Source organism: Tursiops truncatus, chromosome 7 (assembly GCF_011762595.2).
Source record: "Tursiops truncatus isolate mTurTru1 chromosome 7, mTurTru1.mat.Y, whole genome shotgun sequence".
In the NCBI taxonomy this organism is placed as follows: Eukaryota; Metazoa; Chordata; class Mammalia; order Artiodactyla; family Delphinidae; genus Tursiops; species Tursiops truncatus.
In genome coordinates this window covers 58,198,234-58,219,516 of record NC_047040.1, presented here as the reverse complement: position 1 = coordinate 58,219,516, position 21,283 = coordinate 58,198,234, and the positions used below count along the sequence as shown (strand labels likewise).

The 21,283-nt window shown below is 40.6% G+C and overlaps 1 protein-coding gene across 5 annotated transcripts in view; it reads left to right on the top strand.

The window, feature by feature from the left end:
• Positions 1-21,283, top strand: part of LOC141279176 (uncharacterized) — a 118,704-nt gene that overhangs the window by 1,304 nt on the left and 96,117 nt on the right. For 3 of the 5 annotated variants that reach the window (XM_073807558.1, XM_073807561.1, XM_073807560.1), the window contains exon 2: positions 3-105. The exons of the other annotated variants lie outside the window; for them this stretch is intronic. Coding sequence is in view for 2 of the 3 variants with exons in the window: in XM_073807561.1 (XP_073663662.1) it covers positions 88-105 (18 nt within the window). In the remaining variant the exon portion in view is untranslated. The remainder of the gene's footprint in view (positions 1-2; positions 106-21,283) is intronic. 5 annotated transcript variants of the gene reach the window in all.

Sequence of the window (21,283 nt, the reverse complement as noted above, 5' to 3'; positions counted from 1 at the left end):
AGGTCCTGGAGATTAAGTCATTGATCTAAGAACAGCCAGCAAGTGAATGAGAGTCTAAGTGCTTACTGTCCTGTGAACTAACTGCTCATGAAGGTATCAGCACATGTAAGTAGAGATTTCTAGTAGACACCTAAAGAGAAAACAGAAGCTCAAGAGAGAAAAAACAGAGCCAAAGGTGTGGTTTGGAGACATTTGTATGGAGTGGACAAGTAAGAGCAGCTGGCAGGGCGGACAGTGACTCTAGGAACAAAGTGTTTACGGAATTGAAGGACTTCATTAAAAAGTCATTCTTAGATAAGCAATTACTGATGAATGCCATAAGGTACTAATTTAATTCCACTATCATGTCTGCCAGTCATTCTGTGAGATGCTGACCTATATATACTGTTAACTGAAAATAGGAAGTGAAAAGCACAACACCTAAGATAACTTCTGTTAACGTTTTACTACATATGTATCACTTTTTCCTGTGCATATATAAATCAGTGAAGAAAAATAGGGTCATACAATACACATTATTTTCATATAGATGATTTTTAGTAACCTTTTTCATTTAATATATAACCTTTTTATTCAGAAATATAGATCTGTGTCATAATTTTCAATACCTATTTAATATTCTGTATCAAAATTTTGAGGATGATCTCCCTTGAAAAATTTGGACTCTGGGCCATCCATAGAGTCTAATCAAAGATGAGTAAAGAAGAGGAAGATAAAATAGTACAAGTGTTTAGAGTGACTTAAAATGTGTTGTTTGAATATGTCTAAAATGATTTCTAGTTTCTTTAAAACTGCCTGTCCCCTTCCTGTCAGTACCAATTTCTCCTTAGAGATTCATATGATTCCAGAGAAGCTAATCTCACTCCGCCTTCAAAGGTGATGTAACTAACCTATGCTAACCAATCAGTATGTTCTGTTCGTTGGACTCAATCATTGAGTCAGGATGGGCATTGGCACCAAGGTGTTTTGATAGAATGGCTCTTAGAACATTTGCTGAGAATGCTGACGTTCATTTCTACTGCCAGGAAGATACTGGCAGCTATCTAGGGACCATGAGAGGAACCAGTCTTAGAATGATGCAGACACCAAGGAAAGCACAGCAGAGGGAAGGAAATAAACAGGGCCTTGATGACATATTGAGTTGTAGGATCAAGTTTCACCTGAAGCCAGTCAACCTGTGGACTTCTCACTCATGTGAGCCAATCAATTTTCTTTATTGTTTAAACAAGTTTGAGTTGGGTTTTCTGTTACTTAAAATCAAATGTATAAAAAAATTCTAGAAGAAAATGCCAATAGTAATTATCTTTGAGTGATAAAAATACACTTTTTTTTTTCTGTGTAGAAAAGTTCCCAAAATTTCTACCAAAAAATGTGTATGTATTTTATCAGGAAAAAGTCTGAAATAAGTCATAAAGTGTATATTTTGGCTATATGGAAATGTTGAACCATAATAGTAAATATGTTTCTAAAATTCACTGCTAAGTATTAAACCAGATAGGTGTACAAAATCCACCTATAAAATAGAACAATTTAAGAGCACTGATACAGTGCCATATATGAACTTACACAAGGCTAAGGCCTTGTTTTTGTTAATCTGTGTATCCCTAGCGTTTATAATAGTGCATTCCATGACATACAGCAGCTGTTCCGTAAATGGTTTTTGAATGACTGAATAAAACATAACTGCCTGCCAGCTATCCAAGATACCTTCTTTGTATTCAATGGGAATGATGGGGCTTGGGGCAGGCCGTTCCCAAATAATGCCAAGGTGGCATATTGATTATTTTGATTTAAAGTTACTCGAGAAACAGCTTGTATAAGAACACTCTGACCCTCCTTTTTTCCCCTGAAAGCAGAAAACAAAGCTCCCATATGAAGGTATCCTCCGTATGCCCTGAGGATGAAAGGCATTGAGATAGGGAATTTGAGTCCGGGAAAGGTGTATAAACAAACTTTGTTACTCCTTCATTAATTTGCTACCCCAAGCAAAAACCCCTTTGTTTTGTCAAATCTTCACAAATGTTTGATTCTTTTTCTAAAAAGGTATGTAAACAGCCTGCTTTGTTCTCTTCTTAGGTATGTATGAAGTTAAATTTGTTTGTTTTTCTCTTGTTAATCTTCCTTATGTTAATTTGATTGTTAGACCAGTGGAAGGAACCTAGAAGGGAAAGGAAAATTTTTCTTCCCCCACAAGAAGCTGTTTGATACAAGCAACTGTGGTATAGCTCTTTTATAGTGGCTGGATTTCTTATTTTTTCCAGCTTTTCACTTGGCCCAGGTTTATATCTTTATATAAACATTCTCTGAAACTATGGCTTCTGTTTGTTATTTTTTTAAGTTTTTTTTTTTTCGGTACGCGGGCCTCTCACTGTTGTGGCCTCTCCCGTTGCGGAGCACAGGCTCCGGACACACAGGCTCAGCGGCCATGTCTCACTGGCCCAGCCGCTCCGCGGCATGTGGGATCTTCCTGGACCGGGGCATGAACCCGTGTCCCCTGCATCGGCAGGCGGACTCTCAACCACTGCGCCACCAGGGAAGCCCTGTTTGTTATTTTAAATGCTATAATTATTTTAATTTCTGATCTGTCAAGATAAAACCCTGAAAATTATCTTTTAATTTAATATTGTGTTTTTGTAAATACATAATAACTTTTTCCCCTTTTCAATTTGCTGTTAAAATATTCTTACAGGGTTTCTGGGTTGGTGGGCACATGGAGGTACCTGGAGAGTGGCTCATCCAGAGAGGGCATGGAAGCTCCATACTGTGCCCTATGCATCTCTTCCATCTGGATGTTCCTTCATCATATCCTTTTATAATAAACTGGTAAAAATAAATATATATAGATTTTATATACACATGTAATATGTGTATTATATATATATTCTTACAAAAGCAGTGAGGGAAAATAGAATCTAAACATCTCACCTTGTTATTGATCTTATTGACTTCAGGTAAGGCTCAAATGTAGTTACGTAGGCAAGGGCTTTTGTCTGGGCCAGCACTTAAGAAGTTTTAAGCAGAAAAACAATGAAACCGGAATTAGATTATGAAACTGAAAGTTAAATCAGTGACTTAGATAAGAAAGGGTGGAGAAACCATGCAATAGCAAGATGATGACTTTGGAGCCCATCCCGTTTGTCTCAGGATTTAGCAGCTTGATACTTGTGGTTTTGTTTTGATCTTTTTTTTTTGTAAAGGGGTTAGAGATCAAGTAAATGGGTATGAAAAACAAACGAACAAAAAATACTCCTGTTTTTACTGCTACTCTGTTCAGTTAAAAATGTGCTCACAAATTTATGTAATAGGCAGTCACTCAACAAAGAATCTTATAAATGTGCAGAACATTTTGTGATTTGAATTATGTCTAAGATGAAACACCATAGAACTAACAAATTTTGTATGATATAAAGAGGAAGTGGCAAAACCCTCAGATTTAGTTTTGACTTTGGAGTAAGAAGTTCTTTAGCTGATTCTAGTTAAAACCTGGGTGGAACTTTTGAGTAAATAGCTAATTCAAAAAAAGGTTATCTATCATATCCTCAGCATAACAATTAAGCACAGACCTCAGAAGCACTCTTCCAGTAGAGTATGTGTTTCAGGAGTTCAACTGTCCTTCCCTCCTTGAAGGGGCAGGCACTCTATCTGTGTTGATTTCCATAGTATCCTCAGTACCTGGAACAGTGCTTGGCACATAGTAGGCACTTGGTAAATGTTAACCTACCAACTCTTGGAATGCCAGCTAAACATGTTTATGAAATTTCTGTATTTAGAGAACTTAGAACGGAAACACCTGCTCTTTCTTGTGCTGCTTCTTTCAACTATTAACAAAAATAACTGAAGGGGCTTCCCTGGTGGTGCAGTGGTTGAGAGTCCGCCTGCCGATGCAGGGGACGCGGGTTCATGCCCCGGTCCGGGAGGATCCCACATGCCACGGAGCAGCTGGGCCCGTGAGCCATGGCCACTGAGCCTTTGCGTCCAGAGCCTGTGTTCCGCAACGGGAGAGGCCACAACAGTGAGAGGCCTGCGTGCCGCAAAAAAAAAAAAAAAAAAAAAAAAAAGTAACTGAAGGAGAAGTATCAGAACTCAAGTCTCTGTGTAGCAGCAGAGGAACCAGATGGTTTTGTGACTGACAGTGGCTGGAAAAGCCAAATCATGAGGAATTATCATTGGTTGTGACATAGCATAAATGTGATAATGTCCCAAGAATCAATTCTACAAATATTTAAATGTCCTCAGAATTCCAAAAATTATTTAGACTTTCCTTTTACCTTAACTTCTATGCAAGCTTTCCCTAAGCCATTCCAAAAAGTTGAAACAGGAAAGAGAACTTAAGACTTCTGAACTACAAGAACATTACCCAGACTAGGTCAGAAAGAGGCCTGGGCACTAGGTTTGGAGACAGTTGTTCTTGGAGAATAAAACTGATAAACGTAAGTTTTTCAGTGCAGTATTAATTGGCACCTAGGCTTCTATAGCCTATAGCTGATACCACTATTAACTATATCCTCAAGTCTGGCTTATTAGTTCTAACGGCCTAACTCAAGCCCTCTCCCATGGGTGTACATCAACATTTTGGAGACAAGATGTTTATAGTAATGCTAACATTTGATAAAATTCTTAGAAAAGTCTTAGAAATTTAATTTCATATGTTGCCTCAGTAACTGGTCAAGGATTTTGTATTTTAACATAATAGTTTTTGTCAAACAAAGAGCTACTATTAAAAGTTTAAGCCCAGAGGTATACATTTTATAAAACGTTACCATGAAGCTCATGACTGACCTTTGAATGGTAGGAGTTTTAAGTATGCTGTTGAAAATCTGTAAAGGACAGTTAAGAAAATTATCAGACTGTAAGAGAAACATGTGAGCTCACCAAACAAGAGTTTTAGTGTAGACTTTGTCTTTTTTATTTATTTATTTTTGGCTGCGTTGGGTCTTTGTTGCTACGCACAGGCTTTCTCTAGTTGCAGTGAGCAGGGGCTACTCTTTGTTGTGGTGCACAGGCTTCTCATTGTGGTGGCTTCTCCTGTTGTGGAGCACAGGTTCTAGGTATGTGGGCTTCAGTAGTTGCAGCTGGTTGGCTCAGTCGTTGTGGCTTGCGGGCTCTAGAGCACAGGCTCAGGAGTTGTGGCACATGGGCTTAGCTGCTCCACGGCATGTGGAATCTTCCCGGACCAGGGCTCGAACCTGTGTCACCTGAATTGGCAGGCAGATTCTTAACCACTGCACCACGAGGGAAGTCCCTAGACTTTGTCTTTATCAAATGAAGTTAAAGGAACAAGTTGAAGTTTGAATGGAAGAGCCTTCCCTTGTTCCACATCCGGTGGTTGCTGTTTGCATTCCTTTATTGAGCCTACATCTTCATAAGCTTTTTGGCAGGTATATGTTGAACACTTCTGTTTCATGGTCAAGACAGGATCAGAGGCCATGGATACTGACAACTGATTTGTCTGTTTTCTTCTGTCTTTTTCCATGACTGTATCTACTGCCTCATCTTGATTTACAAGCAAAACCTAGAAAACCTACAAAAATAAGTGTTTTGTGGTTTATCTAGGAATAATACAGAAAATATTGCTGTTATTTTTGGTGAAGAAAATCAATTTTGTATAGGTTATTTCAACCTAAATAAAATGTGAATTTCGTTTAAAGAAAAAAATGTTTAAGCCCAATATTTGCCATAGTGAATGTAATTGTTTATTTTAGAGACAAAAGGAGACTATCCCTGAGCGCAATTGAAACAGTTTTTAGAACTCTTCAAACCCAGGCAGTGACCCCAGAGAAATTCAGAAGCATCTCCCTGAATCTTTCTTCTCAGCCACTTTAATCTCACTCATCCAACCATGTGTGTCAGAAATTGGGAGTATGAAGGAAATGACCATTTTTCTTGTTTGTCCGAAATTCCTCTGCTAACTTTGGAAGGTGGGAAGCAGGAAAGAAGCATGACCTCTGTTACAGGGAGTTTAGCCTGTGTGAAGAGGTTGGAGAGGAAAAAGCCTTCATGACTTTTCATAGTGGCTAGTTCAGAAATGTAGAGGGTTCATGAAAGTAATTACAGAGTAACCTGAAGAAGAGAAATTTGTCTCCTCCACTCTTGGAAAGGGAAATAAGAGAAGCTTTATATAAGTCCCTCTGAGGGGAGGCAACCAATGGGAAGCTGTTGCTAAGGGGCCAGCTGGTGCAGGGATTATGCTGTAGGTAATTTCTATAAAAGGATAGAGGGCGGAGGTTAGAGTTTAGACATTTCCTCCAATTTGACAAGAGCTGTTCCATTGTTTCCTCTTTTAATCCTCAGTCTTGATGTGCTTTCAAGCACTCTATCATTCTTTCTCTTTCTCAGCATGTTCTCATCTTCTCATTTCACTATTATTACAGGTATAGTTTGGAGATATTGTGGGTTTGGTTCCAGGCCTCCACAATAAAGAGAATATGGCAATAAAGTAAGTCACATGAACTTTGGGGTTTCCCAGTGCCTATAAAAGTGATGTTTACACTATAGTCTGTTAAGTGTGCAATGCATACAAATGTACATTATGTCTAAAAAGCAATGTACATACCTTAATTAAAAAATACTTTATTGCTAAAAAATGCTAACCGTCATGTGACAACACAGGATTTCCACAGACCTTCAATTTGTAAAAAGCACGATTATCTGTGAAGTGCAGTAAAGCCAAATGCAATAAAACGAGGTATGCCTGTACATGCTAGCGATTTGGTGCTAACAGGCTACCTGCTTGCACCACACATTATTTGTTCAGTATGATTTTTGTGCATAGGTTACTGATCAAGGACTTAGGAGAGTCATGTGAACAAACAGATGGAATAACACGGGGCAGGATCATAAGAATTGAGGTACAGAGGGTAAAAAGTAGAACGATTAATCATAGTCAGGAGCCCAAAGGTCTGTCACAGTGCTCAGTCAGCTTCACACTAGAATCACTTGGGGAATAAAATTTTTTAAATTGAAGCGTAATTGACCTACAATATTATGTTAATTTTAGGTGTACAACATAATGATTTAACATTTGTATGCATTGCGAAATGATCACTTGGGGAATATAATTTTTAAAAGTATAGATGCCAGGGTCCCTGTCAGACTTACTAAATCAACATCACTGGGATTGGGTCCAAAACCCGTATTTTTTTTTTTAAGATTCTGCAGATGATTCTAATGCAAATTTCTAAGTGAGAGCTACTCATTTAGGGAATAAACTAGAAATTAGAAATCTGTTTCAAGGGCAGGCAGGAATATTTGTCTCAGAGGAGGGCAGAAAAAATTTCCAGAGTCTCGGTACTCTATGGGGAGAAATGTGTTCTTACTATACGAAAAAGGGCACATTGAGTCTGGTAACTTCCTTTGGAAATCCATGTCAATAGCAGTTTTCCTATCAGGACATATTTCTCACATGAGACCCATTTCTTTTTGGTTTGTGGACAAAAGCAAAACAAAATAAAACTGACCACCGTCTTCGTTTCTTGTATATGTACACCATGTCCTCGCTGTAGTGCCGTTAGCAAATTCCAGTCAGAAAGTTCATGTTGGGGGTAAAACTGGGTCAAGTAATTTTCTGGCACATTCAGTAACTAAACCAATATATTTATTGTATCATGGATTATGTAGCAAAACCCCAGTGCAGTCATTTCATCATCTCTTAAAGCTTCAGTTTTTGAGAAACAATCATAATTCCTCTTATCTTTCTTCAGAGATGTTATTTTCTAAAATACGGCTTTTTACTAATCTTTTCTTTTATAGTTTGTGCATTTGGTGTCTTATTTAAGAAATCCTCACCGGCATCAAGGTCATAATGATATTCACCTACATTTTCTTCTAAAAGTTAAATGTCTTTCAAAATTGTTATTCTTTGTACCATTTTCCAAATGCTATTAGAGCCCCACTGTAGGTTCAAAGTGTAGAAAGTTCCTGCCCAGCACAGAGAAGGAAGAATGCTTCTATAGCTCCTGCTACAGTCTAGATCCAAAAATCCTCAATGCAGGGTAAAATAAAGTAGGAATGGACAGAGATAAAAATCTATCAAATGTGGTAAAAAGAAGATAGAGTAGTATCAGCTAACGGAAATATAAATTATCTTAAAGTCAGTGTATATTTCCCCTAGAGATACTGAAGAGATGAGACCTTAAGCCTTGAGAAGAGCGAGCAAATGCAGGACGTGTGGACTAATGACTGGTAATCATGCTGTGGTTACACTTATTGCATGTTTGTCAGATGTCTAGCAGCGGGATACTTATGTGTTTGCCAAATGTCTAGCAGGGATATACTTATGTTTGTGAAATGTCTAGCAGGGATATACTCATGTTTGTCAAATGTCTAGCAGGGCCTTTAAGATGTCCTTGAGTTAAAAGTCACTGTACAGCTCCACGTCAGCTCTAATGAAAAACCAACTACTTCGAAGAAAGTGATCTTTTGATAAAATTCCTAGAAGATAACCCATATCTGAACCCCTGCTCTGGCATTCCGTACCCAACTACTCCCTCAGGTTCTTGGCTCAGTTTTGGAACTGGCTGTTGGATTTGGGGCTCCAGCTCTTGTACTGCTTTATAAACGTCTGTTGTCTACTGTCTTCCACCTGCCTCCAGGATTGTGTCAGATATCCAGTTGGGCCTACCTGTGATTGACTTGGCTCAGTTGTATACTCTGCTCTATCTAATCAGAGTCATAGGGCCTCTGTGTAGGATCCTTAATGTCATCTCAAGCTGATGAGAATGAGCTTCTGGCCCCCACTTTCCAACTGACTAAGATTTGCATTAACAAAGCCAAGCCTTTAGGATACTCTCCATATACTCAAATGATCTAATTGACAATTGTCCCAACAAAGGAGGCATCTCTACTGATAAAAAAATAGTCCATTTTCAAAGGTGTGACTTGTGTTAGGTTACCCTGTGCAGAATAGCACCACCCTTTGTGGGAGGGCCTGTTTCCCTCTCATCAAGTGAGTCTGCTAGTTGGGTGGGCCCAAGGGGTGATTCTGCTGCTCACCAATAGCAGCTTTCCCTACTCTCCACGGTAAGAAGTGTTACTGCTGTCCCTGCAGCCTTGCCTAGGATTGGATGGGCCTCTGGATGTGAGGGGGAACTGACAGGGTTGATTCAGTTGCCTTGGCGGGCTAGGCTAATGGCCCCTTCCTTCCTCACTGCTTTGTGTGCCTTCCCCTAGTCTGCCTCTCAGTAAAAAGGCACAGCCTGATATTTTTTCATTTCTGCCACTTCCAAATGCCCTCTGCCCTGGTGAGTCCAAAAATCTGAGGCCCTGTCATCTTGGATCCCCCCAAATACCCTTCTCTCCTACAGTCATTGCCTTTGGGCTCTTATCTGTGCCATGATGTGGAGTCCTGGTTAGCATTCGACACTGAAGCAGGCCACAAGGATCCTGTGTGTCTCCAAAGTCCCTGTAGCAGCCTAGGGCCCTGCTTAGCTTCCCTTCAAGAATCGTAGGCCTGGGTTCCCTTGTACTTTCTTCACAGTCCCAGGTGCGCTATGATAATTCCCAGTGTCCCCTCCCTGGTGATAAACCTCAACCTGACCAACCCTTGAGTTACAGCATTTCTGTCAGCTCCACAAAGAATTCCGGTCAGTTAGAGTTTACAGCTCTGTCCTGGGCATGCGGACTAGATCACTTAGGAGTGGCACCATCACGCCCTGGGTACATCCTCAGTAGTGTTCCCTGTCCTGTGCCAGGAGTCAGCATGTGCCCATGGCCCAGGTGAAGCTTAGTGTGAGTGGACCTTCTGCCTCCCTTGCAGTCCCCAACTCTAGTAGAGAGGCATTCAGTGAGGCTCCCTCGCTGATGTTCCTATTGTGAGGAAGCTGGCCTTTGCGTAGCCCTTAATGTGCGCTTCAGGACCACTGAACCTTTGTAGGCTTTTCGGGTCCTACTCCACCTGGGAAAATATGCGTATTATGCATGTTGTATAAGTTTCCTATTGTTGCTGTAACAAATTAACCACAAACACAGTGGCTTAAAACAACACAGACTTCTTATAGTTCTGGAGATTAGAAGTCCAGAATCCTCCTCACAGGGCTAAAGTCAAGGTTTCTTCCGGAGGCTCTAGGGAAGAATCTGTGTCCTTGCCTTTCCCAGCTCCTAGAGGCCACCTCGGCTTGGGAACCCCTTGCTCCATACGCAAAACCAGCAATGTTGCATCTCCCTGACCCTCCTTCTGTAGTCACATCTCCCTCTGACCACAGTTTTAAGGACTCATATGATTAGATTGAGTCCACCTGGGTAATCCAGAATACTCTCCCCTTCTCAAGGTCCTTTACTTAAACACACATTTGCTTTGTGTAATTTTTCCAAGTCCCTTTGGTCGTGTAAGATAGCATGTTCACAGGGTCTGGGAATTAGGACAGGGACATCTCTGGAGGGCCACTTTCGGCTACCACACATATTTTCATAGGAACACCAACAAACCAGATTATTCACAAACTAATTCTATCCTGTAAGAGCCTAATTGCCCCTAGTGTATGTCTTCCTGACAGATTATAAACCCCTGTTTTTGGTTCCTAGCATTTAGCTCAGTTCCCTGAATACTGTAAGTACTCAATGGAGCTCCGTTTATAAGAATAAGGATGCCCAGTCTTGGGGGAGGGGGCACAAGTCTGTCTCTGTGTGTGTTGGGGACAGCGGAGGTTCATGGTAGCAGACATGATAATATGGGCTGCAGTCAGTTGTCAGAGTTATCATTGGACAAACTGGTCTGATTGGGCGTGACGTCTGGTAGAGGATACAATGAACCAATGTGCCAAAATGCTGAGTGAGAGCAATTGTGCTGCTAAAGCCAACCTGTAGCGTGGGACTGCCACACTGGTCAAACTTCCTGTCATAGGGAGCCATTCTTTTCCTCAACGCAGTTTTCCTTCCCTAGCCACAATCATGGGTATTGTCATCTGAGGAAAAAACGAAGCTATCCTGCTGGAGCAGGACGTCAGCCTGTGTGCACGGGGCCTGGGTCCCTCCTCCCCTTGATCACGCACCTGGGGTTGGACTACATGTCAAGATGTGCTTGCATTTTTGTCTTATTTCCCCTCCCTCAACCATGCTTTTCTTTGTTTGCTTTTAGTGATGTTGAAGGCTATAAGTATTTCTAGTAACACAGAGAATCCTGATCCACAAAGAATGTTTCATATAAACTGCTATTTGAGGTCAATAGGGACAAAATATCCAAAAATAGTGGAATGGCCAGACAGAGCAAAACATGACATTTTCTTTTTTCTTTTCCCCCCAAATCACAACCTTTCTTTTTCTTTTCTGATTATAATAACGGACAGTATGTGTGCACACTTTAAAAAATGTACCAACATTTATGTAGTAGAAGACAAAAAGTATTCAGTAACGACAACAGAAACAATCTTAGTTAACATATGCAGAAACATGTATACATATATATATATATATACACAAAAGCACATATATGTTTATTAAAATGCAAACATTTTATAACCTCTTTTTTTTTACTCAATATATTGAGAATATTTTTCCATTTCAACTCGCACATCCTTTTTTTAAACTGGGTTATATTATTCTATATATGTGTGTCATAGTTCATTTACTTAATTCTCTAATGGGAATTTCAGTAAATTTCATGAATATTTTCTTTATTTTTTTATTAACACATGTATTTAAAGTTAACAAACAACCAAAAAAAAAAAAAAACCCAAGGTCTGAAATTAATCTCTGGCTCCTTCCTAGACAAGAAAAGAAATTTAAAACACTTCACTATTGAACACAGCTCGCCTCCCCTATCACCCTACAATCTTCCTTATTAGTATTGCTCAGAATTTTAATTTTGCCTCTTTGAAAAACCACAGAATAATTCAATTCATTAAAGTTTAGAAAACATATCACCCATTCTTACTAATTTCTGTGCTCACTAGTCTTTCCTGAATCTGACTCCTCCCCACCTGGGCTCTGGAAGTGGCAGCGATGTGCAGAAGCTCCAAAGCCAGACTGCCTCCATCAGACTGTTAGTTCTGCCACTTGAAAGCTGCGTGGCTTTGAATAAGTGACTTAACTTTTCCGTGCTTCAGTTTTCTCGTCTATAAAATCAGGATAATTATAGTAACTACCTCATCAAATTGCTGTGAGAATTAAATAAATTAATGCCTTTGAACAGTACCTTTGCACTAGTAAGTTGTCAATAAATATTTGCTACAATTATTATATTCTTATAGTAGGTTCTTTCCACTGAGGGTCTTTCAGTTACATACATATGTTTTCATGTTACTAATTAGCATCCTTTCATTTCAGCTTGAATAACTCCTTTCAGCATATCTTATAACACAGGTCTAATGGTGATGAACTCCCTCAGCTTTTGTTTGTTTGGGAAAGTCTATCTCTCCTTCGTTCCTGAAAGACAACTTTGCTGGGTAAAGTATTCTTGGTTGGCAGATTTTCTAGTTCTTATACTCTGAATATATCATCCCACTCTCTCCTGGCCTGCAAGTTTTCTGCTGAGAAATCTGTTGCTTATGGCCTTTTGCAGGTACCCTTTATATATGAAGAAGTTTTTTCTCTTGCTGCTTTTAAAATTCTCTCTTTGTCTTTGATTTTATATAGTTTTATTATAATGTACCTTGGAGAAAATCATTTGGGGTTGAAATTTTGGGATGACCTATTAGCTTCATGAATTTGGATGTCCAGACATCTCCTCAGATTTGGGAAGTTCTCAGTCACTGTTTCTTTTTTTCCTTTTTAATTTTTAAAAAAATTTTGGGTGCGTTGGGTCTTCGTTGCTTCGCGCGGGCTTTCTTCCAGATGCGGCGAGCAGGGGCTACTCTTTGTTGTGGTGCGTGGGCTTCTCATTGCAGGGACTTCTCTTGTTGTGGAGCATGGGCTCTAGGCACGTGGGCTTCAGTGGTTGTGGTGCGTGGGCTCAGTAGTTGTGACTCACGGGCTCTAGAGCACAGGCTCAGTAGTTGTGGCACACGAGCCTAGTTGCTCCACGGCATGTGGGATCTTCCTGGACCAGGGCTCAAACCTGTGTCCCCTGCATTGGCAGGGGGATTCTTATCCCCTGCACCACCATGGAAGCCCAGTCACTATTTCTTTAAATAAGCTTTCTGCTCCTTCCTCCCTTTCTCCTCATTCTGGGACTCCAATTATGTGTAGATTGTTTCTTTTAATGGTATCTCATAATTCACATAAACTGTCTTCCTTCTTTTCATTCTTTTTTCTTTTTGCTCTTCTGACTGGATGATTTCAAATGACCTGCCCTTTAGTTAACCAATTCTTTCTTTTGCTTGATTGAGTCTATTTCAACTCAGTTGAAACTGTTGAATTCTTCAGGCAGTGTGTTCTTCAACTCTAAGATTTCTGTCTTTCTTTTCTTTATGGTTTCTGTTTCTTTGTTGAACTCATTTTCTTCATGCATTATATTCCTAAATTCATTTAATTGTCTGTTTTCTTTTAGTTCACTGAATTTCTTTAAGAGGATTATTCTGAATTATTTGTCAGACAGTTCATAGATCTCCATTTCTTTAAGGTCAGTCATTGGAGTTTTAATAGCTTCCTTTGGTGGAGTTGTGTTTCTTTGATTATTCATGATCCCTCTGGCCTTGCGTTGGTACCTGTGATTTTGAGGAAGTAGTCACCTCTTCCAGTCTTTACAGGCTGACTTTGACAGGCAGAGCCTGTCAGCCTATCCAGAGATTCTGGGTGGATCATCTGGTGTGTCTATGGGCAGGCTTGCTGCTGGATTCCTTGGGCAGGCAGGTCTGGTGCCTGGGTTAGTAGGTAGAAAGGCTTGGTGTTTGGGTAAATGGGGATCAGCTTGGTGTCTGGGTCCATGATGGCTCACTGGGGCAGGCCTGGTGCTTGAGTCTTGCACTGATGGGCCTGGGACCTGGGTCTGTATGGGCAGACCTGGATCTTGGGTCCACAGGAGCCAACCAGGTGCCAAGGACCAGTGGATGGGCCCATCATCTGAATCTGTATGGGGCTTATCTGGTACTGGGATGGACTGGGAGCCTGATTTCATAGGAACTGGCCTGGAGGCTGGAGCCACAGGGCCAGCCTGGCACTAGGGCAAGCCTGGAGTCTGGGGCTATAGGAGGCATCCTGTCACCTGGGGCCTCAAGGACCAGCCTAGAGGTTGTGTCTGTGGGTCCAGACTGGTTCTGGTGCAGACTGCAAGCCTGGGTCCATGGGAGCCAGCCTTGAGGGTAGGGCCTCAGGGCCTGGCCTAGTGATGGGGTGGGCTAGGAGCCTGGGTCTGTAGCAGCCTATCTGGAGTCTGTATCCATGGGGGCCAGCACGGCACTGAGGTGGGATGGGGGCCTGGGGTTATAGGAGCTGGCCTGGTGCTGGGTTGGGTCAAAAGCCTGGTCTTTGGTAGTCGGCCTGGTGCTGGGCCCAGCCAGGAGCCTAGGTTGGTGGGAGCCCACTTGGAGCCTGGGTTTGTGGGGGGGTGGGGGAAGTAGGGAAGTGTCTTATAGTTCTATGATTAAGTCTCAGTCTTTTAGTGAGACTGTGCCTCTGGACTGTGAACTTCACATGTGCTTCTCAGTCCCCCCACCGATACGCTGAGATGGAACAGGATGGCTAGAGGGGGCTTGAACTGGGTATTTCCCCTCCCTAGGCCATTTAGGCTCTGATAAAACCCCACCAGGTTAGGCTCTGGTTAAATAGTTTCTCCTGAAGGCAGACCTTGTTAGGAACTGAATGTTCTGGTTTATTCCAAAATAGTTCCTGCAGAATAGTTCTGCCAGAATCATGGTGGGGAAGCAGGTTGTGGTGGGATTTTTCTTCAGTGTTTACTGTGAGAACCTGGTGGAGATCCAGAAGGTAAAACTCACAAATATGTGGAAGCCCCCAATGACTGGGGCCCCCTTGAGTTTTCAGAGTTCTCCACACTGAGCCTCCAGCAATTTGTAAATCATAGTTCAGGTTTCCCTACCTCGGTGCTGGTTCCCACAGAGGTTGCTGCTCCAGTGAGCTGTGATTCTCAGTATTTGCCTGTTGGTCTCTCCAATTTTGGGAGCAGCATTTTGCCCTGTGACTTCACTTCTCTTTTGGGTCTAAGAAGATGTGTTGATTTTTGCCTTTTACTTATTGTTAGGTTGGAGCGGCAACTTCCAAGCTTCTTATGTGCTGGACTAGAAACCAAAAGTCTCTTTTTACCTTTTCATCACTGAAATATGAAAAGGCTTAGTGATTTTGTATGAATCATTGCTAGGCCTCTTTCTTCCAGCAGTTCTTATCTGTTTCCCTTGTTTACCCTATTATTTTACTGAGGCTCCCAGAAGTTATATGTCAGTGGACTTCATGTTCTATTGACAGAATGTCCCCTGGCCAAAATAGATGAAAAAGTGAATAACTAGAATGGCTTGATCAGTCCTACCCTTTCTAATAAGGTTTTCCCAATCTGTCATTCAGTAAGCCTACCCACTTCCTTTTGGTTCTTAATGACCCCTCTTACATTCCAAAAAATAACCCAACAGTTCTCACTAGTTTATCTTATTTTCACAGATGTTTATTATTTTTTTCTTTTTACTATACTTAATGGTTTTACACACTGCTTTATGGAACCTGGTTGTACGTTTTTGTGATGAGTGAGTACTTTATATATTTTAAATACTTATGGCTTTACATCTTTTGTTGCTAGCGGATATCATCTGTTGGACTGTGATTGGGCTGAATCTTCAAATAAATGTCTCTTTCATCTTCAACCTTCCAGTTCTCTTGTGTTCTACATCTGTTTCCTTGGGAGTGGGCTCAAACTTTCACTCACTATATTCCTTAAATTTTTCCCCTTAGCCTTTTATTGAGTGTAAGAATTCCAGTTGTATTGATATAGATTTGCCTCACACATCAATTCTCTCTTTCCAATGACTCTTCTTCTCACTGCTGCCTTGTGCCTTATCACTGCAGACCTAGTCTCCCACCTGGTCTAACTCTTTTCAGTGTCTCCCCATTCCATATTATTTTTCTAAGACAGTGGAATACTTTTAATCTCAAGTACCTAAAAACTCAACTCAGACAATTTTTAGGCAATGAGTGTAGTTTACTGGCTAATAGAACGAAAAAGTCCAAGGTAGTATAGGCTTCAGGGTTGGTTTGATTTAATAGTTCAACCATGTCCTCAAAGACCTGGATTCTTTACCTTTCTCTGCTCTGCCTTCAGTCTTGTCAGCCTCGTTCCAAAACTGGCTTCTCTCCGAGTGGCAAAATGAATCCAGAAATTCAAATTTCATATCTATATATCACTCTGCCCAGAAAGGGAAGAAGTCTCCCTTATGGTGGCTCTTCCAGAGAACTGAAAAAGCTTCTTTCCTAGAAGCCCATTACTGTAAAGGATACATTATGTGTTACTGGACAAAATTAGCCCAGATGCCCTTCCTGTACTGACATGTGTGCCTGAGAAATGGCATGCACTGTGTGGCTTAGCTGGGGCTTATATGATCCAGTCATTGTAGAAAGAGGAATGGTTTGACCTAATGAATTTAGACCAATCTGAGACCACTCCTCTAGTGCTGGGAGTTCAGTCAGCTTCTTGATAAACATGAGAGAGACATCTGACTGAAAGTCTGGAAATTCTGAGGAAGGCGGAATAGGGAAATGGATGTTGAGTAAGAAATGCCCGGAACCTTTACATGGTTACTTTAAAAATTGATAAAACACCAGTTTTATTTTATTGTTCTGCTGCTCTAGTCCAAGAACAAAATCTGTCCTGCCACCTGTTTCTGTAAGATTTTACTAAAACACAGCTGCACTCATTTAAAAAGTATTGTCTATGACTGCTTTCACACCACAATGGAGAGTTGAGTAGTTGTGACAGAGACCCTATGACCTGCAAAACCTAAAGCATTTATTATTTGGCCCTTTCAGAAAGTTTGCTGAGCCTTGGCCTGAGAGATTAAATCTAAACTCATCCTGGATTTCAAAGTGTTCTATCATCTATTATCACTCTACTGATCTTATTTAATTGGCATTATCCACTGTATACAACCTCTCTAATCCAGTCAGATTAGTTTATTCACCTACCCCAAATAGTGCATGTTCATTCTTCACTTTTCTCTTTTGTTCCTGGCTTATCCAACTTGGAATGTTCTCCTTCAGTCTTATGTATCCTTGAAGGCCCATCTCAAGTTCATGAAGTTTTCTTTCTTAACTTCACCCACACTGGAGCCTTCTTTCCTACATTTATTGCCTCTATCACACTCTGAAGCATTTTGAGTCTGTATATGTTTTATAAATATATCAGATAAATACACATCTGTCCAATTAAAAGCAAAACTCCTAGATATTAGAGTCTTGGTAAAATAATATTTTTTTGTGTCTTTTATGGAAATTCAAGCAATACTGGACCAAGAGAAGGCACTTAACTAATACATACTAGTCCTGTCAAACTCCGCCTCACACATACCCAGAATTAGTCCACTTCTCAGCATCCCTCTCCCACCCTAATCTGAGCTCCCCCTCCTCTCATTTGGCCTAATTCTACAGTCTTACAAGTGACCCCTGCTCCTTCTAGCCCATACAGTCTTCTCCCTACATAGCAAACGGACTGACTGTAAATATTTAAATCAGATGATGTTATTCTCCTACTTAAAATCCTCCACTTCCATGACATATCTAGAAGAGAAGTTGTGATCTGTTTCTGCCTAGATCTGCCCTTTCATCTCCTTTCGCTTGTCGGTGGTCACTCAGCTCTAGGTTCTCGCAGTCCCTTCTGCCTGGAATACTTCCCTCTGGGTCATGAACATCTGGCTTTTCATAATTGAGGTCTCAGCTCTCTCCTCCTTGCCTGATCACCCAATCTGTACTGACTCCTCACTTCCTGTATATCACTATATATCACAGCATGCAGCTTCACTTTCTTCATTGCCCTGATCTTGACAAAATTTGTCTTGTTTACTTGTTTAACTGTTTCCCCTATAAATGCAGCTCCATGAGCTTACCTAATTTGTTCACTGCTAATTTGTTCATGGCTATATTTCCAACCCCTAGAACAGTGCCTGGTGCATAAGAGGTATTCAGTAGCTCTTTGTGGTCGTAGATTTATTTTCTTTTGAAATAGGAAAAAAAGACTTTTGTTCACTCTCATTAAAATGCATTTACTAAGCCCCTACTTTCATGATGCTTAGTAAATGCATTTTACCACTTAGGGTTTTGCCAAAACTGTTCTTAGGGGCTATGTTAGTTTCCTAGGGATGCCGTAACAAATTACCACAAACTGAATGGCTTAAATAACTTTATTCTCTCGCCATTCAGGAGGCCAGAAGTGGTGGCAGGGTTCATTCCTTCTGGAGGCTCTGAGGGAGAATCCTTCCCATGCCTCTTTCCTAGCTTCTGGTGGTTGCAGCAATCGTTGGCATCCTGTGACTGATAGGCACATCACTCCAATCTCTCCTTCCATCTTCGCATCACATTTTCTCTGTGTGTCTCTCTGTGTCCTCTTCTGTCTCTTATAAGGACACTCTCATTGGATTTAGGGCTCACTCTAATACAGTAAGATCTAATCTTGATCCTTAACTAATTACATCTGCAGTTGCCCTATTTCCAAGTAAGATCACATTCTGAAGTCCTTCCTGAACATGAATTTGGAGGGGGGGGGACACTGTTCAACCCATTACAGGGGTCTACAATATGACACAGAAATTAACAATCTACTCTTCCTCTAGTTTAGTGCACCTAGGTTGTTTTTTGAGTGGCCAGCAATCATCTCCCTTCCCAGGAACACCCCAATTTCTTATTGGGGAATTACTTCTCCCCTTTTGTGGACAATCTTGGTAGGGATGTAAATCAATATTTCTCATCCCAGTGTAACCAAGGAGCCACATGTGACCCAAGGGAAGGCAACTGGACTCCTGGGATTTTTATTTTTCCAAATTTATGTTTCTTTGTACTTTGGCAGCCTTTCACAACAGAGCCTTTACTCCATACTAAATTTCCCATGATTGTAGCACTAGAAATCTGTGAATTCACAGAACACATTAAACAATCTAGACTCTTAGAACTTTTAACCTTGAGTTAGGGACGTACAAGGATGGGAGATAAAGTGTGAGTATACATCGGAGCAGCAGCACCTTGACAAGATCTGTAAGTTGTTTTTGCTGCCTGGACCCCAGGAGCCTGTCCTCATTCCTGTCTTGTGTCCAGGTCTGGCCCTCTAGCCCCCTGTCCATCCCATGAGTTCCTGGCTAGTACTCTGTTAAAGTCCGTTTTTGCTTGTTAGCCAGAATCCATTCCTATCATTTGCAACCAAAGAAACTCAACTGTTACACTGAAATCCAGATTTGTTCGGTACTGGTGCAGTTTTGCATATTTAGCTCTGAATTCTGACATGCTGAGTTTACTACTACATGAGATACTACCTTCAAAATGTCAATTTCATCTCAAACCTACAAATTAGTGCAATTACAAGACAGCATATTAGCATTATTATTAATTTATTTATAACCCGTCTTGTTCCAAAAGGATTGCATTGTGTTAAATTATCCTACAAAGCAAGGAAAAGTACATTTAAAATAAGAAATGAAAATGAGGCAAGGGAAGAATAGGATAGAAAAGTGAGATGGGGCCATGAGTGAACCTAATCCATAAAATGGTTACTGAGAAGACCTAGACAATAGGTAGAGAAAAGATGCAATAACATGAGAGGGTCCACAGGCTACTGTTTTTGCTATGGTATTGAGCAACAGTATTTTCTACTTGAAATAATACCTTCTCAACCTACATTTCTGTTAAAAAAAACTTGAAATCTCTTTATAGTAAAGTGGGACCATGAGATAATTAAGCAACTTGCCAAATAGGAACTGCCAAATACCAGAAAAGACAGTGAATTTGCTTAAAGTCATTGTGTTATCAGTTTAAAGATGGTAAAAAAAGAAAAAAAGTCCTAAAACATCAGCTTTAAATTTATTTATTTTTTGGGTTAATATTACTCAAAAAACCTTTAATCTATAGTGCCTTATTTTAAATTGGTGATAATTTATTTTGCTTTACATAATAGATGGATCTTGGAAAACTTAATTTTATAATCTTTTGTTACAGATTAAAATATTTTAAATACAATAGAGAAACTGACTGTTTCAAAGAACACCTGTAGTCAGTTTTTTTGCAAATCAAATATTACCCCCCTGTTTATTATTTTAGTGACTTGGGGTTTTCACATACTATAGAAATGCTGGTTCCCCTCTTGCAGTTTTTATAAAGGAAGCAAAGCCCAGATTTTAAATGCAAATGCTGCATAAAGATATTGCTCATACACAGTAACACAGTAAACACAATCATAAGATACTGATTTTCATTATTATAATGAAGATTTTCCCATTTTAATATTTATTGCATTTTTTTTCCCTACCAAACCTTTTCCAAAAAGGATCTGAGGCAACTATTGAATACATCACAAGTGCCACCTAGTGCTTTCTGTGAGAGTAACATTTTTATTTTATTTATTTATTTTAAAAATATTTATTTACTTATTTATTTGGTTGCACCAGGTTTTGGTTGTGGCAGGCAGGGTCCTTAGTTGTAGCATTCGAACTCTTAGTTGCGGCATGCATGTGGGACCTAGTTCCCTGACCAGGGAGCGAACCCGGGCCCCCTGCGTTGGGAGCACAGAGTCTTAACCACTGCGCCACCAGGGAAGCCCCAACATTTAATTTTTTTATAAATTTATTTATTTATTTGTTTATTTTTGGCTGTGTTGGGTCTTTGTTGCTGTTCACGGGCTCTCTCTAGTTGCGGCGAGCGGGGGCTACTCTTCATTGCTGTACACGGGCTTCTCATTGTCGTGGCTTCTCTTGTTGCAGAGCATGGGCTCTAGACTCATGGACTTCAGTAGTTGTGGCATGTGGGCTCAGTAGTTGTGGCTTGCAGGCTCAGTAGTTGTGGTGCACGGGCTTAGTTGCTCCACGGCATGTGGGATCTTCCCTGGCCAGGGATCAAACCTGTGTCTCCTGCATTGGCAGGCAGATTCTTAACCACTGTGCCACCAGGGAAGCCCGGAAAGTAACATTTTTTTTAATCTTCAGAAAGAAGAATGAAACAAGATGTGAAAGACCCTTACTCCCAGTGCACAGCCTGTTTAAATAGCTCTGCTTCCTAAAAAAGAGTCTGTTTTCAGTCAAAAAAGGATATGAAAGAAGAATACGGAAGTAAGTTTGACTGTAGTTAGATCTTCCAATACTGGTTGGTTTTATTTCTACATAAGTACAGGTTTCCTCTCTCTCTGAAAGTAGAGTGTTCCTGTGAAACCTTTTATAAGCCAAAATGACGTAAAGCAAAGAAGCAGTTACCTTAGGACACTTCTTGCTAAAGGATGCACAGA